The following is a 17445-nucleotide window of genomic DNA, read 5'->3' as shown; positions in this document are numbered from 1 at the left end:
TATATATATATTTTTTTTTTTTTTTTTTTTTTGCCAATTCCAAGTCACATTTCAAATACAACGTAGTCACCAGTGCTCCTGGAACCTCTCTCCGATTCTCCTGGTCTGGTTTCTCTGCGCCTCGTCTGAGCTCTGGCTTGGGCACCATACCTCATGGGACACTACTGCAAATCACCTGTGGGCCCCGTCCAGCACAAGCGAAGCTCCCGCAGCACAGCCTGGCTGTCTCGTAAGACAGCGCCTGGCACACCCCCGTGCGTTCCGTTAATATCACGTAATGATTAAACGAATGCCTGCAGGAATGGCCAAATCGTCTCCAGGAAATAAATGAGCTCAACCATCAGCTGAAATAAAAGCCTTCAGCCACTCGGGTTCCTGGGCCCCATGAATAAACGACAAGGTATTTCGCAGCCAAAGTTTGTCTTCCTCTAAGGGTGTGCCAATTAGCAGCATAAGGACCCAGGGCAATGCTCAAGACCGCTGAGAAAAAACTTTTTCGGGCACCCTCATCTCACAAAGCACCTATTTCCATACAGATAACGGAAAATCATGCTCCCGGCGTCTACAACTTAGTCCCCTAAGAAGTACACCAGGAAACGACCTGGTAGCCTAGATGGAGTTAAACTACGTCCCAGAGTGTAATAAAAGCCCGTTTATTTTAAAATATTCTACAGTTCCGACAAGCCTCCTCCGGCCCCCCTGCAGTTAGTAGGCATTAGCGAGGTTTCGCCACAATCCCCGCTCCAGCAGGACACGCAGGCAGCCACGGCGCCCCATCAGCTCTGGATCAGACGCACCCCTCGCCACCTGCCGCCACCCTTCAGGGGACACCTGACGAGGAGCCGGGAGCTCCGTCCCTACCGTCACCTGGGCCTCCTATCGAAACAAGCCCCGTGGCAGCAGCGCGCCAACTTAACAGCCTCCTTAAATACCACGATGGCTCCAGGGGCCTAATGCCAGCAGCTCACAGAAGGAGAAAGCCGGGCAGGTAGAATTACAAGTTTAAGCTGACTCTGGTCCTTCCTGTCCGTAATGTGCAAACGGGCTTTTGGAACAAAGATGGACTGCGAGGCTCTCTGGAAACCAGCACCTGTGTTGTTGTCTCAGCACCATCACTCTGTGATGTCTGCGGAGCCTGCTTCCCTCCCACTTCCACCCCAGGTTCAGCCTTTACCTGCCTCTTCCTTGTCTTTCCTTTCCTCAGCCCTGACGCAACCTGAAACCAACAACACAGAATAGTTGGCATCCGGTGCTAAACTCCACTACAGAATGGGAAAACCTCTACAAGACAAAAGACAGCTTCTTCAACAATGGATTGCAAAAGGAGAAAAAGGGAGAATTAAAGACCTCAAGCAACTGCTGAGCCCAGCGCAGCGTGGGGCCCTTACTTGCGCTGCGATTAGAACCATCACTATCAGAGAGGCTGCAGAAACAGGCGAAAATTTCAGTTGATGCTGGTGCCAGGAAGTTCCTGAAATCCGTGCCCACGAGGAGGGGTCTGGGTGGGCGAGGACAGGTGGGCCATGGTCGGTCGGTGAGGCTGGGGAATGGCAACACGAGGGCTCATTGCCTTATTCTACTTTGTCTACGTTCAAATTCCATGATAAAAAGTTAAAACCAAGAAAACTAAAAGAAAGGGAGGCCGGCGTTGGGGTGGGGAGGGAGGTCATCCCAAGCCGACTGCTCTATGAAAAAGAACAAATGTGAGACTTAGGAAAGTCAGAAACATGGATTGGAAAATGTTAATCCTCTGTTCAACACTGATGGACACCATGAACATAACCATCTCCTAGTACTCATCTACCCTAAAGAAGTAAAAAAGGCCAGTGTGGCACAGCAGGTTAAGCCAGCTCCTACAACACCAATGTCCCGTATGTGTACCGGTTCGAGTCCTGGGTGCGCTGCTTCTGATCCAGCTCCCTGCTAATGCACCTGGGAAGGCAGCAGAAGATGGCCCAAGTACTCAGGTCCCTGCACCCACGTGGGAGATCCAGATGGGGTTTCAGTCTCCTGGCTTTGGCCTGGCCCAGCCACAGCAGTTGCAGCCATTTGGGGAGTGAACCAGCGGATGGCTCCCTCTCTCTCTGTAACTCCATTTTTAAAATAAACCAATCTTCTTTAAAAAAAAAAAACTGCCTATATATAAAATAAAAAATATAAAAATTTAAAAAACACAGATGGGGTTAAAGGGAGAGAAAATGTCAGACACAGAGGCATATACCAGTTTTTTGTCCACCTGCCCAGCACTTTTGTATGTTTTGTATATATGCAATTTTTTAAAAAAAACAGCTATCTATTTGAGGGGCACAGACAGAGATGACATACAGAGAGCAAGCTCTCATCTACTTCACTCCCAAATGCCCACAACCAGCCAGAGCTGGGCCAAGCTGAATCCAGGTCTCCCCCGCGGGTGTCAGAGCCCCAATTGCTCCCTTCCAGGCTCTGCATTGGCAAGAAGCCAGAGTCAGGAGCCGAGCCAGTCACTCCAACGTGGGAAGCAGGCATCTTAAGTGGTGTCTTTAACCACTACGGTAATATATGCAATTCTTTAAACAAAACATAATCCATAATCTCTTAGAAATCTCTGCATGTGAATATACATGATTCAATGTTATTTGTCTTACAATAAACTCTGTCACTGACAAGTTGAAGACAGAGAGGAAAACTGCAAAGATGGAAGAGAGAGTTCCTCTAGCTCCCGCCCTGGTGGGCCATGTCATTAACATCCAGTGTGTTTGCTGTGAGCAGTCACTGCTGGCCGGCACACCTGTCCTGCGGATCCTGCTTCCTACACCCGCTCCCCGGCCCCACGTCCTTAGGCTTCTGTTGTTTGCCTGCACTGTGTTGGCGAGCACTGCTCAAGTGTTCTGTGGACGGCCCCTGAGTCAGGATTAGTCCGGCGTTTGTCCATGCTCAGCCTGGGGTTCTCGCAGCCCCTCCTCACCGCCCCTCGCTGCCACTCTCGCTGCCCTGACCAGACTTCTCCACCGGCAGGATACCCTTTCTCAACTTCTTAACAAACGTGACGCTGAATTTACGTTCACTAATTGTCTCTCTTTTTCTAGGATTCTTCTCATTTAATCGTAGCTGGCAAAATTTCTCTTGCAATGTGTTAGCAACACCAGGCTGCAAGAGTGAGACCATCAACTCCGTCTCCATTCAATACAAATGGTAGGAACGAACACAGGGAAAAAGACTGGAAAGAGCCCAACGTCTCTCGTTCCCTTTGTGCTCTGCTAGCACGTCCTGCAGTGAACAGTCCCTTGGAAATCTGCGAGGAGGGGCCGGCACTTGGTGCACTTGGTGCGCTTGGGACACCCACATCACCCTGTGTGTCTGCTTCCAGGCCTGGCTCCTCTGTTTCTGAACCTACTTCCGGAAATGGAGCTGTCTTTTTCTCAAATACAAAAACTTAACAACTGGGTATCACATCAGTGCCTAAGAAAAGGAAGGGAGGGAGAAAGGGAGAGAGAGAGGGACGGAGAGAGGGAGGAAGGGAGGGGAGAAAGAGAGACAATCAAATGCAGGGTTTGGGGAACGAGTTGCACTGCTTTTCTTCAAAGTCTCCAGCATCACAAGAGGGCAGGTGACACTCTTCACTCCATCCGTCAGTGAGACTCACTGGCCCCAGTCCAGTCCCCTCCCAGTCAGTCTCCCAATGCCAAAACCACGCTTCCTTAGAACAAGTCCAGAATGTCAGCATCGGTCAGCACTGGCACAAACAGGGCTAAGCAGGATCACCCCAGAGGCCGCGCCGCCCATTGGGCAGCCTGGCCCTCCTGTCTGTGTTCCCCCATCGGCAGGGTCCTCACGGTGCATGCATGGAGCTCCCGGGGCCAGCAGAACAGCAGGACTGACTGCCACTCCACAGCTGCCAGGGAGCTGCCAGGGTCTGGATGCGGCTCACGTGCGCTCCCAAAGGCTCTCGAGCTGGGAGCTGGGTCTTCAGCAAGGTGAGTCAGTAGGCGGGGTCTTGAAGGGGTGTGGCCGAGTGGGAGGCACGCCCTCGGGAGGGACTGGTGACCCAGCCTCTGATGGCTTCCTGTCTGCAATGTGCCCACATGCACTGCCACCGCCGTGCAGCTGTCCACTCTGAGGTCCTCCCCAGACTAGAGTCCGTGCCAGTGCCAGGCCCTTGAACCTCCGGGACTGTGAGCTAATAAATCCCTTTCCTGCAAAGTTCCCAGCCTCGTGTATTTTGTTATGGTTACATAAAATTGACTGACATACTATGGAAGCATATTTGAAGGAGAAAAGTCCCTTGCAGGCATGGGGAACCTCAGTGCCACCAAGGACCATTTGGGTATTTATAACGTCATCCACGGGTCACATAAACTAATCAACTCAAAATTGGACCTGCTATAGATGTACTGAATTTTGAGTCCTGCCTACAGCTGCTTTGGCAGGGCCAGACCCAATGATCTTGCAGCCCTTATACGGTCCGCGGGCTGGACGTTCCCGCCTCTGCAAGATATAGATCTCTAATGGGAGAAAGAACCCATCGTGGCCCACGAGAGCAACCTGCACGGGCACACAATGATCACACGCAGAGGAGGGAACCTTCTGGTTACACCAGCAGAACTCGGGGCCGAGGAACATGCCCAGTGCCTTTTCTGAGGGGGTGGCGGCCTAACAGGTTCATGGGCTAGACGGCGAGATTCCATGATGCGGACCGTGTCCCGCAGGAGGAACCTGCCTGTCCTCCACGCCACGGAAGACGGGTGCCACGTGGCCAGAGGGAGGGTCCTTAGAAGCGCAGAAAGGTCAGGCTGCCCATTCTGGACATCAGAATATAAAAAGAACAAAAACACCGGCCTCCACAGAAGACACCATCTGAAACATGTTCCCTGGCACAGCCACCTGCCTTTCCATTTGGGTTCGGGGTTCTGTCTCATTAAACAGCAGAGTCGATTCAGTGGAGTCCATCTAATTACTCTTATTAAAATATGTAACCATAATATTTTAATTGTAAATTAAAGTTGCATGCATGAATGAATCTGAATTCATTTTAATTTTACAATGGCTCAATGCCAAGGCCTTTTTATGGGGAAGATCCATCAACAAGGATACTGCTCTCCGGGGAATTCAAACCAATGTGCAAATGGAACATGTTTAACTAACAAGGGAGACGCTCGCTCTCTCTTCTCCTCTCTCTAGATTTATTACAGTAATAAAGCTGTTTTAACAAGAGAGACTGTATTTGATTTCAAAACCACCAAATCCTAAAACAAACAAACAAAATTTACCAAACCTGCAGGCTCGGCACCGCCAGTTAGGCAGAACCAAGATGTCACTCTTGGCCATGTGAATTTTGAGCAAGGATGGTCACTAGAAGTCAATGCAACCTCAGGACTGATCAGCAGCCTCTGCTGTAGGCACACCCCGGGCGTGGATTCCAGAACAGTCGGGGACACTGCACGCACCTGACCCTCACGTACACCACAAGGTGGGACAGGAATCACTGTCCAGCCACGAGGCCACAGAAAGCGCACCCGAAAGCTGCTCTGCCGGCACTGGCCAGCGGCTGGTGCCGGGGCAGGTGAGGAGACGTGGGGCCTCTCACAGAAGCCCCGCCTTGCCCCCTCAGCCTCTAAGGAGGTGTAAGCCAGTCGCGGTAGGCACATGGGACAGGAGAGGGTCCTGGGCAGCAGGAAATACATCCTCAAAGTCCGGGGGGTGATGGTGCACAGAGCTCGTGGGTGTCTGGGGGAGCCAAGGGAAGAGCAGTGCACCGGGGCAGGAGACGGGTCTGCAGAGAGGGGCCGGTTGGGACCCCGTGGGACCCTAGAAACCACAGGCAGGGGCTCTGACCTTGCTCTGAGGGCAGTGGATTAGAAGCCAGATGACTGCCTGGGCTCCGCAAACACGGACCGAGTGGGGGACGAGCATGAATGCCTGTGGCCCCCCAGGAACCCTGTGGGCCGTGTCTGCTTCTCGCTGGAACAGGCTACCGTGCCTGTACTGTGCCTGTACCGTGTTGAACACTGCGTAGCTTTCTACTGTAGCAGGGCTTTTCCCCCGTGGCCCCTGTTCCATGGAACAATTTCCAGGATAAAACCCCTTCCTGGCCGGCGCCGCGGCTCAACAGGCTAATCCTCCACCTTCAGTGCCGGCACACCGGGTTCTAGTCCCGGTCTGAGTGCCGGACTCTGTCCCGGTTGCCCCTCTTCCAGGCCAGCTCTCTGCTGTGGCCAGGGAGTGCAGTGGAGGATGGCCCAAGTGCTTGGGCCCTGCACCCCATGGGAGACCAGGAGAAGCACCTGGCTCCTGGCTTCGGATCAGCATGATGCGCCGGCCGCAGCGTGACGGCCACGGCGGCCATTGGAGGGTGAACCAACGGCAAAGGAAGACCTTTCTCTCTGTCTCTCTCTCACACTGTTCACTCTGCCTGTCAAAAACAAAACAAAACAAAACAAAACAAACCTTCCCGTGACGGTAGTATTCTATAATTACTTATGAGAAAGGACTTTCTCAAGGTCACTGACATGCTATATGCAGTTGCTTACAATTTGTGTCTAGTTTACTGAAATGAGTTTATAATAAAAATCAAATGATTAAACCAACCAACCAACCAGCACCAAAAAAGAAAAAGAGGTTCCTCTTTATAATGAGAAATGCCTGCACTGAGTAGTCCACATGTGTCAATGGACAGCTCAGCTGGGGTGCCCCCTGCTCCTAGAAAGCGCCCTTCGACCCCCAGGACATTCTGCCTGAAGTGAGTGCCACTGTTTGCCTGGGCTCCTGATGGGAACGCTGGGCCACACTGTATCAATTCTGACTTCCACAGGAAAACAGAGCCTAGAGGTATATCCACCTGTGCACAGACAATACTGGGAAAACACTGTCTGCAGGTACACATCGGGCCCAGCTCTAAGGATGTGGGTTAAGACTCGCATGCCCCAAAGAGCAGAGCACCTGCGTGTGTATAAAACCTGGCTCTGGCCAGCGCCGTGGCTCACTAGGCTAATCCTCCGCATTGCGGCGCCAGCACACCGGGTTCTAGCCCCGGTCGGGGCACCGGATTCTGTCCCGGTTGCCCCTCTTCCAGGCCAGCTCTCTGCTGTGGCCAGGGAGTGCAGTGGAGGATGGCCCAAGTGCTTGGGCCCTGCACCCCATGGGAGACCAGAATAAGCACCTGGCTCCTGCCATCGGATCAGCGCGGTGCACCGGCCACAGTGCGCCAACCACGGCGGCCATTGGAGGGTGAACCAACGGCAAAGGAAGACCTTTCTCTCTGTCTCTCTCTCTCACTGTCCACTCTGCCTGTCAAAAACAAAAACAAACAAACAAACAAACAAAAAAACAAAAAAAAAAAACAACCTGGCTCTGCCTCCTGACCCAGCTTCCTGCAAATGCACACCCTGGGAGGCAGCAGTGACGGCTCAAGTAACCGCGTTCCAGCCACTCGCATAGGAGATCTGGGTTGAGTTCTGCTTCTCAAATAAACAACAATTAAAAACTTTTTAAAAAAAATTTAAAAGTTGTTCCTGTACTTAACATGCACAGATTTTTTCCTTTGTCATTATTCCCTACACAACAGAGTGTAACCACTTACGCAGCAGTTACCAAGTATTACGCAGCAGTATTCCAAGTAACCTAGGGATGACTGGAGTCCATAGGAGGATGCCCACTGGGTATGGGCAAGCACTGCACAGTCTTATCCATAGCGGGTCCTGGCACCGAACCCTCTGAGACACTGACAGTGCACTGCATTAGCTCAGTCTACAGGGAAGAAAGTGGAGACAGGAGCTCAGCCACACAGGAAGGATGCGACAGAATCCGAAATGTCTGGACACCAGAGACGTGGGGGTGCGTCCTGGTCAGCAGTCCCCTGCGCCACTGTCACACTGTGAGGCTGGGCGGACGACGCGTCCATGGCAGCGTGGGAGAGGGTGAGCGGAAGCTCCGCGCTTGGTGGCCTCCCTGCCTGCTCCTGCCTCTGTCTCTTCCTTCGGCTGCTGCTGTTCTGTATTCTTTCCCTGTGGTCAACTGGACCTGTGACTGCAACAGCTCCCAGGGAATTCTGCGTTTCCCTGTGAGTCACCAGACTTGAGGGCGGTTGTCAGGAGCCCCCAAAACTTGCTCTGAGTGTGGGGGCTGTGGGGGCTGTGCCCCTCACCTCGCAGCTTGGCTGACATCGTAGAGCAGGTGAAGTGGGGCAAGCAGCTCGGTCCCAGCTCTGCTTAACACAGGATGGGGACAAAGGATGCCTGGACTTGGCAACAGGGACAAAGTTAGGGGCACAAAGTACCTTCTGTGGGCTGGGATCTCGACCTTTCTCTGAGTGTGGGCTATATAGGTGGACACACAAGAAACAACCTCATGGGCTGCACACAAAACATGAGGGCATTTTAAGCATCTTGCTGTGCATATGTTTATGTGACAGCAAATCACACTAATGACATCTTAAGTCTCGCTCCTCCGTTTTGCCCTCTTTCTCAGAAGGACACTAACCACCTGTCAGCCTAACTGGCACTACTCCACAGCCATAAATGTTTTAAATTTATTTTTATTTATTTGAAAGGCATAGAGACAGATGAAGATCTTCCATCGGCTAGCTTACTCCCTAAATGCTTGCAATAGCTGGGGCTGGGCACACTGAAGCCAGGGACCTAGATCTCAATCCAGGTTTCCCAGACATTTGAGCCATCATCAGCTGCTACCTCCCAGGGTGTTCACTGCCAGGAAGCTGCAACTAGAAGCAGAGCAGAGACTCAAACCTGTGGGATGCACGCAGCCCCAGCAGCTTAGCCACTGTGCCAAACACCCACCCCCAGCCATGAAATGTAAGTGGTACCACAGGCCTGGATGATAAGGTTCAAAAGGAGCAAGATGCCTAAGGGCTAGCTCCTAAGAAAATGCTGTGGGGCTGGTGCTGTGGTGTAGAGGGCTAAGCCTCCACCTGTGGTGGTGGCATCCCATAAGGGCACTGGTTCGAGACCTGGCTGCTCCTCTTCTGATCAGCATCAGGGGTGAGACAATGAAGCAGAAATCCAAGAAAGCAGGCAGGGGTGGGAGCCACAGCCAGGGAGGACCATGAGCAGCGAGGGGCAGCGTGCCCCCCAGCTCGGTCCCTGACACCAAGAGATGAAGGCCACTGACACGCCAGCAGGTGCGCGGTGGCTATGAGAGCGTGGTATTAACCCTGCTATAGGTGGCCGGGCACTTATGGGTAAGGAATGCAGAACTAACCTGCGGTGACTCAAACACATGGGCTATTGATTCTCGAGTCTGTGATGACATACCTCTTTCTGCTGTTCCGGAAACATCTTCAGCACAGAACACAATCAACCTGGAAAAAAAGAAAAAGGGTATCATCTCCGTGTGATGTGGGGCCTTCTCCCTGGATGGAATGTGCATGGCCTTCCGGCCATGTGTCCCTTCAGAGGGTCTGCCCACTCTCAGTCCTGCTCCTCCCTTACTCCTGGCCACTGCTGACTGGACCACAGTGAGCATCAGCCCACACTGGGCATCTGGACCACAGCAAGTCCAGGGCGGTGGGACGATAAGAGACCCTCAAACGACAAGGCCAGGGTGGGGTCAGGCTGAAGTTGGGTGTCCCGGGGAATCAGAGGAGGCTGGAGATGTTGGGGAGCAGACGGGGACATTGCTTGGTGGGGATGAGACAGAGAGGAGTGGGGGAAAATGCCCAGAGAGATCCAGCCCTGGGCAAAACCCTGGTGGTTTTACTGGCAACTCAGCCCCTTGAAGACCTGGTCATTCCTGTGACATTTAAACTACAGGAGAAGTCAGGAGATGGGGTGTGGCCCAAAGAGTGGTGAAAGCCAGGCCCTCCAGGGAGCGCAGTGCACTTGATTCCAGGGCCTGTATGTCTCCCAGGGCTGTCTGCGTTCCTACAGTTCTGTCATCACATGAGCTGGCTGGAGTGAACACCTGCGCCCTGCCCATGTCCACACACGAGCAATCACACCTGCACTGGAAGGCGGCTGGCTCACCTTGTACCTTGTACCTCTACATAGATTATGTAAGCATGAACTCATTTTCTAGACCCTGGTTATCATTCGCAAAGGTTTCTGGGCTCACTACTGTCCCTGGAGGGAAGCTAGAACACAAGCGCCAGCCTGCAGTCCTGGCCAACCCCAGCAGGTGGACAGGACATCCAAGGGAAGCGGGGTGGGGGTGGGGGTCAGCAAAAGCAGCAGGTGGATGGGTTTCCCGGGGTGGTCAGGAGGATCCAGGAGAATGGGGGGGGGGGGAATCTCAGTGTTTAAGGGGGAAAACAGGGACTTAAGGGCAGCAAAAGTGACAATGACACACACAGAGGATGACGCTGGACGTGCCATACAGCCAAGGGACGGAGAGCAGCCCAGAGCAGCTGAGGGGCAGGCTTCCTGGAGGTCTAGTGGACTGAACCGAGGCAGCCAAGAAGACTCATCCCCGTCCCAACCCTCGGAACCCGTGAATGTGATGTTATTTGGAAAAAGGGCCTTTGGTGGTCTAGTCAAGGGTCTCGAGGTCCCATCACGGATTACCGGGGTGGATCCTCAAGGCCAGGTGTCCTTGGACAAGAGAGAAGAGGAGACAGACACACACACGGAGGAGAAGGCCATGAAGATGGAGGCTGACGAGGAGGTGGAGCCGCAAGCAAAGGGACCCCTGGAGCCACTGGAAGCTGGAAGAGGCCAGGAGGCTTCTCCCCTGGATCCTCCAGAGACCACGGCCCCGCTGACCCCGATGATGGACATGCGGCCTACAGAACCGCGAGGGCATGGGTTTCTGTCGTCTCGAGTACCAAGGGCCTGATAACCAGGTACGGCAGCTGCAGCAAACTAACCCGGGGGCATCTGTGGGGATCAGGCTGGAAAGTTGTCTGAGGTCATGATGGCAGCGGGGGTGGGGAACACACACTCATTCATTCATGTATGCATTAATGCAACAAATATTGATGGAGCTCCTACTGACGTGGGAACAGGTGTTTGAATTTTTACTTCAAGTCCTTGCCTGGCACAAAGACAAACATTCTAAGTGCAGACACGTGTGTAAGGTACAAAATAGTTACAAAATGTATTCAAAAAGTGAGAAGGTGGACACACATGAGCATGGGCTGCCCCACATGGAAAGTGCCCATCAGGAGCAGGCAGTGGGCCAAGGGAGGAGGGTGGGGGGAGAGAGAGAAGCCACCTGTGCGGCACCTCCAGCCATGGCCTGTGGTGAGACAGAGCTCCTCCCACGATGCCAGCCCCTTTTATGACACAGGGATGGTCCCTTACAGGTGTAAAGCCACGTGGGAATTTTATGATACCTGCACAAGTTTCCATGTAGAGCCTAATGTCTATTTTCACGGCATCCCTGCACAGGTCCTGGACGACACAGATTCATCCTGGGAAAGGGAGCCTTTTAACTGACAGGAGGATGGAATTATATGGGGGCATGGAGGAAGGGCAGCTCGCAAGTACTTCCAGCTCAGGCTGACCTACCTAGCTGCGTATTTATCCCACATCACGATTATGTGCCCCATGCTGAGCTAGAAGCAAGGCACACAGCGGCTGTGACTTCAATTCGCGGCTTTGATTTGGAGATGACTTCGTGATTGCAAGGTGGAGATGGTGTGCAAGCCAAGGACAGGGTGCCCTGTGACAAGGAGGCCACACACCACAGGAAGGGACCCTGAAGCCACCGTGTACCTGACTCAGGATTCCACGCACAGGAAGGAGCCAGCAGTCAGAGAGCAAGCAGCACGCGGCGAGGCGGGGCAGGGAGCTGACGAATGGCTCCCGATTGTCAGTTTGGGAAGATGACCTGTCTGGGACTGAGTGCAATACAGCATGAAGACACAGCTACTGAGCTGAGCACTAAGACAAGGTTACGGCGGCAAGCAAGCTGAACGGAGAGCGACAGTTAGCCAGGAAAGCAAGGGGAGAAAGGCAGACAGGCCGGCAGGAGCCAAGGGGCGGGGCTCACAGGAGTTCCAGCTCCCGGGCATTCCTGCACTGGGTGGACATCAGACAGCGGCTTCTGGCGTGCCAGGATCCGGCCCTGCTCCCTGCACAAGCACCACGCTCCACACCGCCGATTCTCTGCCCACGGGGATCCTCTGCCAGCACCTTCGCCCTTTCCAGATACCCTGGAAACCCCCAGCAATGTCCCAGGATTCTGCACAGATATCGCTCCCTTCTCCTGCCCGGGCGTTGTCTGCCTCCTGAGAGTGCATGTTCTGTCTCCTACATTTGATTAAACTTCACACCCATGTTGTGAGCCAGATTCGGGCCCTCTCACTCTCCAGGTAGGAGAACAGAAGGCCAGAGAGATGAACCTGGCTGGGCACCAGGAAACCCTTCTCTATGACAACTGGTGGCTTGGTCTGCAGACCCCTGCCACCTGCCATAGAGCAACTGGTCCTGCGCCTTCAGGGGCAGGCGTCCAGCCTGGTGGCTATGATGCCACGTCCCACACCACAGAACCTGGGTTCTATTCCCAGCTCCGACTCCTGACTCCAGTTCCCTGCGGATGCAGACCCTGGGAGGCAGCAGTCACGGCTCAAGTAACTGGGTTCCTGCCACCCGCGTGGGAAACCTAGATAGAGTTCCCAGCTCCCAGCTCTGCCTGGCCCTGCCTCAGCCATTTGGAGCATTTGGGGAATGAACCTGCAGATAGGAGTTCCCAACCCCTCTCTCTGTCTCTCAAAAAAAATTTCTTTTAAAGTATTGTGCCTTCTGTCCTATACCTTAATAAAGCCCTTTCTGCAATCAACAAGAAAAAAAACATGTGCAGGGCAGAGCTTGGTCTACATGCCCACAGGTAGCCTCCTCTCTGACCCAACGCTTGCTAACCTGGTGTGAGCAGAGTGGGGGAGACTTTTGAGATGGTGAATGGCAATGAACAAATACGGCCTATTCCATTCTCTACAGTGAAAAGGCTGGGGGAGCCCCAGGGTTCAGTGAGCACAGTTTGGGGCTAAGGCTGCCCCGCGTGGGTTGCTGGGGCACAGCCCTCGCCAACACATTCCTGCCTTTGTGAGTGAGCCCTCGCTCTCGCAGGGCGAAGCGGCTGCTAGGAGACAGGGCCAGCAACAAGCAGATCCTCCCCATGGGTTCTGCACCTGTCTGCCCGTCTGCTTCCCACCCTGAGAGCAGCAGGGGGCCCTCATCTCAAGATGCTGGCCCCACGCTCCAGAACTTGGCCACCTCCACGCGAGGGAGCTGGGATGATCCATCCTCTTCTCTTTAGAATTCTCCAGCCTCGGGCATTGTCGTGGCAACAGAAAATGGACAAGACACTCGCCACCCCAAGCCAAACACTGAGTAACCCAATACACTTGCTGACCCTCAAGCTAGATTGGAACTTGTATCAAAGTCACAGACAGCCTAACCGATAAGAAAGAGGTTTTCCTGCAGATTTAGTCACTGTCCCACGGTCATCCCAAGTTCACAGACCAAACAGACAAGTTGCTCTGCGTTTCCAACATAGAAGCCATGAGAAATCGCTTGTGCACCTACAGGAAGCTGTGAATCGCTCCGTGGCTGACCGCTGCAGGGACAGCCTTCCTGAGACTGTGGGACAGGGGCGTGGCCTCTAAGGAAACAACCTTTGCAGGAGTCAGATCTCAACAGGAAGCACTGGATCCAGAGGACTGACTCCCGAGGGCGGCCGTGGCACCACCGACCTGACTGGCATTGCCTCGCTGTAGAATATCCTGAAGACATCAGAGGAAGAAGGCAGTAGCTTATTTATGTTTTAAAAAGAGCATAGAATGAACGAGATTCGGGGAGCTGCTGTCGTGTTTTGCGGGGAGAAATAACACCAGTATATGGAATAGCAAGGCCTGCAGAGGACCAGAATCACCCGTAGGAGGCCTTCCACTTTCTCATTCCAAAATTTACTATACCACAACAGGGCTCAAGATGGTATGACAGAGGCCAGCGTTGTGGTGCGGCAGGTAAAGCTGCTGCTTGCAGTGCCGGCATATGGGCACCGGTTCGAGTCCCAGCTGCTCCACTTTGATCCAGCTCTCTGCTATGGCCTGGGAAAGCAGTGGAAGATGGCCCAGACGCTTGGGCCTCTGCACCCATGTGGGAGACCCAGAAGAAGCTCCCGGCTCCTGGCTTTGGATCGGCGCAGCTCTGGCTATTGCGGCCATTTGGGGAGTGAACCAGCAGATAGAAGACCTCTCTCTCTGCCTCTCCTCTCTGTCTTTCAAATAAATCTTTAAAAAAGAAGAAGGAGAAGGAGAAGGAGAAGGAGAAGGAGAAGGAGAAGGAGAAGGAGAAGGAGAAGGAGAAGGAGAAGGAGAAGGAGAAGGAGAAGGAGAAGGAGAAGAAGAAGAAGAAGAAGAAGAAGAAGAAGAAGAAGAAGAAGAAGAAGAAAAGGTATGACTATGACACTGGACAAGGATAAACACATGGATCAATGGAACAGAATTGAAAATCTAGAAATAAACCCAAACCTCTACAGTTAACTGAATCAAGACAAGGGTGCTAAAAGCACTCAAGGGAAAAGAACAGTTTCTTCAGCACCTGGTGCTGGGACAAGCCACATGCCAGTCTGAAGCTGGACTGCTACCTTCTACCATATATAAAAAAATTAACTCAAAACAAATCAAACACTTAAATATAAAAGCAAGAACTACAAACGTCTTAAAGAAAATACAGCAGTAACTCCCCATGGTCTTGGATTTAGCAAAGGATTCTTAGCGACAGCATCCAAAGTGTAAGCAACAAAAATATAGATAAGTAAGATTTCATGAAAACAAAAACCTTTGGTGTCTCAAAGGACACCATCAAGAAAGCTAAGAAGACAACCTACAGAATGAGAGGATATTTGCAAATCAAAAACTTTGTGAGGCTTGCTTCTAAAATATATAAATTCTATAACTCAATAATAAAGACAACCGGCTTCAAAAACAAAGGATCCTGAATAGACATTTCTCCCAGAAAGATGCAGAGAGCGCCAATAAGCACACGAACAGATGCTTGACACTGGAGGTCATGGGAGAAAGGATGATCAGAACCACAGAGACAGTGTCCCCCCCCCCACACACACACACACTGGGCTGGCTACAATCAAGGCTTGGCAAGGACATGGAGACTGGACGCCTGGCTCACTGCTGGTGGGCACATGGAACGGTATAGCCGCTGTGCTCAGCAGTCTGGCAGTTTCTCCAACTGAACAGTCACCACTCCACTCTGCCATTGCACCCCGGGTTCATATCCAAGAGACAAGGAGTGCTGGCATCCCATATGGGCCCTGGGTTCTAGTCCCGGTTGCTCCTCTTCCAGTCCAGCTCTCTGCTGTGGCCCGGGAGGGCAGTAGAGGGCCCTGCACCCGCATGGGAGACCAGGAGGAAGCACCTGGCTCCTGGCTTTGGATCGGTGCAGCGCCAGCTGTAGTGACCATTTGGAGAGTGAACCAACGGAAGGAAGACCTTTCTCTCTGTCTCTCTCTCTCTCACTGTCTATAACTCTACCTGTCAAATTAAAAAAAGAGAGAGAGAAAGAGAGACAAGGGAATGCGATTCCCCACACAAATTGTTCGTGAATACTCATAGCAGTGGGATTCCTTGCGGCCAAACCAAACAACCCGAACAGCCATCAACAGACGGGTAACTCACGTGGCAGAGCTACACGGCAGACTATTACGTGGTAACAAAACAGGAATGGCATTCTGATGCAACACACGACAACCTGAATGGACCTTGACAACACAGCCCGAGGTGAAAGAAGGCAGAAGTACAAGAACTTCGCAGCCCCACTCCCACGGGGGTCCAGGACAGCACTGTGCCCACCGACGCTGGTGGCCGGGGCTGGGTTGAGGGGAGCTGGGGAGGAGGACCGGTCTGGTCACTAAAGAATGCAGAGTCTGAGATGAAAATGTTCTAGGGCCGGTGCTGTGCGCAGTGGGTTAAAGCCCCAGCCTGCAGCGCCGGCATCCCATATGGGCACTAGTTCAAGTCCCAGCTGCTTCACTTCTGACCCAGCTCTCTGCTATGGCCTGGGGAAGCAGTAGAAGATGGCCCTAGTGCTTGAGCCCTTGCACCCACATGGGAGACCTGGAAGAAGCTCCTGGCTCCTGGCTTTGGATCGGCACAGTTCCAGCTGTTGAGGCCATCTGGGGAGTGAACCAGTGGATGGAGGATCTCTCTGTCTTTACCTCTCTCTGTAACTCTGTCTTTCAAACAAATAAAATAAATCTTGAAAGAAAGAAAGAAAGAAAGAAAGAAAGAAAGAAAGAAAGAAAGAAAGAAAGAAAGAAAGGAGGGAGGGAGGGAGGGAGGGAAGAAAGAAAGAAAAAGAAAGAAAGGAAGGAAGGAAAGAAGGAAGGAAGGAAGGAAGGAAGGAAGGAAGGAAGGAAGGAAGGAAGGAAGGAAGGAAGGAAGGAAGGAAGGAAGGAAGGAAGGAAAATGTTCTAGCACTGACTGTGGCGGGGTGAATCTGTGAACTAAAATCCATTGAATCGCACGGTGAAGCTATCGCTGGGTCAAATGCGCAGGGTGTGAATGGTACCTCAATAAAGCTATAAAAAGGGGTGGGGGCACGACCTGAAACCCAGAGCCCGACCCACCTCCCTCCTGGTGCTGGGTCAGTGCGTTCTCCCGACAGGGCAGTCACAATGTGGCCCACACTGAAACCTCGCCGGGCCGCGGCCAGTCCCCAGGGCTCTCGGCTCCTTTCCCCACTGTCCCCTCTTCTAATGGCTGCTGCCGCTGAGCCTGGAGCCAGCAGGCACCCCACATGCACACCCGTTCCTCTCAGCTGGTCGAGCTTCTCCCCTCCCACCCCTTCCCTCTCTGAACATGCAGCTGGAGGACCCCCAAAGGCAGCTGCAGGGGAGTTCCCCCAAGGGAAGGCCCCAAACCCTCCAGAGACAGAGCTGGGGAATTCCCAAGGCAGAGGCTCGGAGTTCAGGGCGATCAGCACACAGGCTGGGGTCAGGGAACTCACGCAGATGACGGCCGCTGAGCCAGGCCAGGGATGGGACAGCAGGGCTGGGCCAGGGGCACAGGGTGTGGAGCTGACAGGAAATGTAAGGAATTTGGCTGGGGGCAAGGGCCAGTCTCTTCCCTGGGTAGGATGCCTTTATCAGTGCCTAGGGAATGTTCCAGCCCCAGCAATGGTTCAAGCCTGCAGCAGGCATGCTATATTTTCCATCAGGACCAGGAGGAGCCCGGGGCCAGGACAGCCCTTACAGCCTCCCAGGTGCCAGCTGCCCTATGTCTCAGGGACTCAGTCCTGAGTCTCGGGGCCAGGAGAAAACCCAGGTCCCTGGTCACTACTATCTCCACACAGCAGCCTACCAAGGACCACAGCCTGAGAAGGCAGCCCCTGCCCTCCTCCTCCCTTCTGCTGAGACCTGCTTCTCCTTGTTCGCAGTCACTGCCCCCCAACCCTGTCACCTGCTTGTCCCCACTTCTCTCTTACATCTCCCCAGGGGAGGAATGGCACGCCTCAGCTCCCGTGGGTCACACCTGCCGCCTCACCCTCTGTTCAC

General features: G+C 53.2%; 1 protein-coding gene across 2 annotated transcripts in view; it reads right to left on the bottom strand.

Annotated features, from left to right (window-relative positions):
- The window catches only part of SNX10 (sorting nexin 10), a 63920-nt gene that overhangs the window by 15991 nt on the left and 30484 nt on the right, over nt 1-17445 (bottom strand). For both annotated transcript variants that reach the window (XM_062178208.1, XM_062178209.1), the window contains exon 2: nt 9246-9292. In XM_062178208.1, the coding sequence (XP_062034192.1) occupies nt 9246-9269 (24 nt within the window). In that variant the 5' untranslated portion in view covers nt 9270-9292. The remainder of the gene's footprint in view (nt 1-9245; nt 9293-17445) is intronic.

This window comes from Lepus europaeus, chromosome 20 (genome assembly GCF_033115175.1).
Source record: "Lepus europaeus isolate LE1 chromosome 20, mLepTim1.pri, whole genome shotgun sequence".
NCBI classification, from domain to species: Eukaryota; Metazoa; Chordata; class Mammalia; order Lagomorpha; family Leporidae; genus Lepus; species Lepus europaeus.
Note: the sequence above shows the minus strand (reverse complement) of the source record. Positions and strands in the feature narration are given on the sequence as shown.